Raw genomic sequence first — 2944 nt, forward strand, 5'->3', positions numbered from 1 at the left:
TCTGTATAAAAAGTAGGTTGCCTTTATTAGAAGCTGGGAAACCAAAACATTATCAACATTGTTTAATACTTTTCCTTTAGACCACAATGTTGCTACTGCCAGCATTTATTCAACATCGCTTCGCACTTTTTCCACAACATGCAAAAAGATTGAAGAGTTCAGTGTTCCTTTTTTCCCCCCACTAGACTGACAAAAGCTTCACTGCCTGGTCGCCATAGGAATCACAAGTCAGCTTACATTAACATTGCCAGAACAACTCAACGTAGATTAAAAAGAAACCAAACAAAAAAGTAAAAACAGAGAAAAGTTGAAGACTGGATGAGAGAGGAACAGAACCATGTGCCTCCAGTAGGAGGAGAGAGGAGCCTTTTTTTTAACCTCCAAGTTTTTAAAAACAGCTGGACTGTAAAGACTCTGTGCCAATTCAGGGACCTGAACGTAGAAAAACACTGACCTGCTGTCTCAGACAGGCGGGAAACAATCAAATGTGCTTGTGAACGAAAGTTCCGGCGCCCCATACCAACCCGGCTGGGACGAACTTCTATTGCGACCTCAGGACGACCTGTACGAAAACACTGTCCCCAAGATCGCAATAGCAACTTCATTATTTTATTCTTTTTTTGCTTTGACATCAAACACAAGAGGATAATCTCACAAGTGCTGCACCTGATCTACAAATCACGAGTTCTGAGATCGTCTATGGCTTTGGATGGTCTGCTGATCGGACTAATTGGTGACTCGTTTCGAGCTGGGCGTCGGCCGCCTTGCTAGCAAAGGCTTGAAACGTGAGGACTCGTTACATTCTCAGGCCTTCGGGGATGATATTAGAGCCACTGGTGGAAAAAAAAAAATAATTTAACCGAATGAAAATTAAGGCATTGACAGACAAATGAACACGAACACGGAGCTTCCTGGTCTACTTGAACTGCTAAAGCGGGCAACTCAAAGTACTGAAGAACAGAAGTGATGGGAAACCGACGGGAAACCACTAAAGCTGATGGGAGAGAGAGAGAGAGAGCTGCTCCCACCGTCACACTGAACAGATTAGATAGGGTCAATGGATTTTCTTTAAAATCAAGATACATTTTATTTATTTTTCTTAAAAAACAAACATTACAAAAAAATCTGAATAGAGAATTAGAACAATGAACCAACAGGAGAGAGAGAAAAAAAAAACATTCTTGTTTTAAGCTCTCAAAACAAAGAACACCTCTTGTTGCATTTTTCTGAAAACAACAAAAATAAAACCAGGATGTGGAGGTGCCTGGCACAAGGGATTGGATGTTAGGATGCTGCAGCCATGCAGGGGGCGCCGTTTCAGAAAAAAAAAAAAAAAAATAAAATATAGCTGGATATACAACAGAGAAAACTGTTCCAAAAAGCAGCTGAAGGAAAAATGATTAAAAATGACAAGCGTGACCTTTAAGTGAGCTCAGAATTGCTTTAAATAAAGTGTTTAAAACTCATCACGGCATTCAGTGGCGCCGAAAACACCAAGCAGAGAGGAAACGAGGGGCGTAGACCCCGGCGCGTGTTGACGTGCATGAGATACAGCGCTTTGCCTACCGATACCGAACACCACCTGGGATGGGCTGAACCGGTAAAACAGGGAGAAAAGAAAGGTTGCTGCTCTGCTACAGGACGGACGCTCGCTTCACTGTCCTACAGAGACGGAGGAGGCGATGGGATGCTGACTGGAAAAAAAAAAAAAAAAAAGCAGACATTCTCCAAATCGTTGAGCCAGGCCACCAGGAGGGGAAGAATACAAAAAAAAAACAAAAACAACAAAACCCTAAATGCAGAGCAACAAAAGAAAAACATATGAAAGAGAGACAGAGAGAGGTGGAGGATGGGAAGGAACAGGTGCCATCTTCTAGTCTTCCCCAGAGGGCGCCTCCTCTTCTGAGCCGTTCTCCTCCTCGTCGTCTTCCTCCTCTTCCTCGTCTCCTCCTGCAGACTCCTTCGTTGTCTTGGGGGCAGGGGAGGTCTCCTCCTTCTTCTCGGCGGCCTCCTCCTCTTCCTCCTCCAGAGGGCTCTCTGGTTCTTCCTCCTCCTCTTCCTCTTTGGGTGAACTCTTCTCCACGGTCTTGGTGCTGGGGCGGCCCTTGCCCTTCCCCTTCATGGGGCTAGGGGTGACTGCAGGACAGAGGGGAAGAGCTCAGGGCAACTCATCTCATCGGTTAAAAAGAAAAAAAAAAACTGCAAATATTTCACATCAAGTCACTAAAAATGATATGAACAGTTCTACAGACTGGAGTAAAACTGATTAAGAGTTGTGACCGTAAATGAGAGGCTGGAACAAAAATAAAATAATTTCATTCTATATAGAGAATCATAATTACTAGCCATGGAAATTTTTTTTAATCAATTTTAATCTGCTTAATTTTTTGTAGAATTTTATTTAAAGGGGAAGTACTATGACTTTCCAATTTTATAGCACAACTATGTTCAGTTCTTAAAATGCTTATATATATATATATATATACATATATATATTAGAGGTGTGCCGATTAATCGGCCGATTTTCGTGAAAAAGTGTATGATCGGTGATCATTGGCTCTTGTTGCCGATCACACAAACCGATCACCTGCTTCTCATTTCCAGCCTGCCTGTGCAGCTGGTCTCCTCTTTCCTTCACTCTGCGCAAACGCGTAGCAACAAATGCTAAGCGATGTGGAACTGAGTGAATGGGGAAGTTTGCGTGTTGCAGCGGAAAATTGAAGAAGTCAAAATGCATCAACACAACGAAGCTAATACGACATAAAAACAAAGACATACTTGACGGAGTTTGGCTACATCGAGGCTCACTGCAGTAAAAAAGACATATAGCAGGTTCAGATAGCAGGTAAAGCACCGCACAGCTACAAACACCCTGATTAGCATGACGGTCAGAAAGCTAAACAAATAACCCGCAAAATTATTTAAGTCTTCGAGCTGCGATGTA

General features: G+C 42.7%; 1 protein-coding gene across 2 annotated transcripts in view; it reads right to left on the reverse strand.

The window, feature by feature from the left end:
* Positions 1 to 2944, reverse strand: part of nucks1a (nuclear casein kinase and cyclin-dependent kinase substrate 1a) — a 14553-nt gene continuing 11609 nt past the window's right edge. For both annotated transcript variants that reach the window (XM_007569830.2, XM_007569829.2), the window contains one exon: positions 1 to 2136. In XM_007569830.2, the coding sequence (XP_007569892.1) occupies positions 1874 to 2136 (263 nt within the window). In that variant the 3' untranslated portion in view covers positions 1 to 1873. The remainder of the gene's footprint in view (positions 2137 to 2944) is intronic.

The sequence above is a fragment of the Poecilia formosa genome, unplaced genomic scaffold (assembly GCF_000485575.1).
Source record: "Poecilia formosa unplaced genomic scaffold, Poecilia_formosa-5.1.2 Scaffold247, whole genome shotgun sequence".
NCBI classification, from domain to species: Eukaryota; Metazoa; Chordata; class Actinopteri; order Cyprinodontiformes; family Poeciliidae; genus Poecilia; species Poecilia formosa.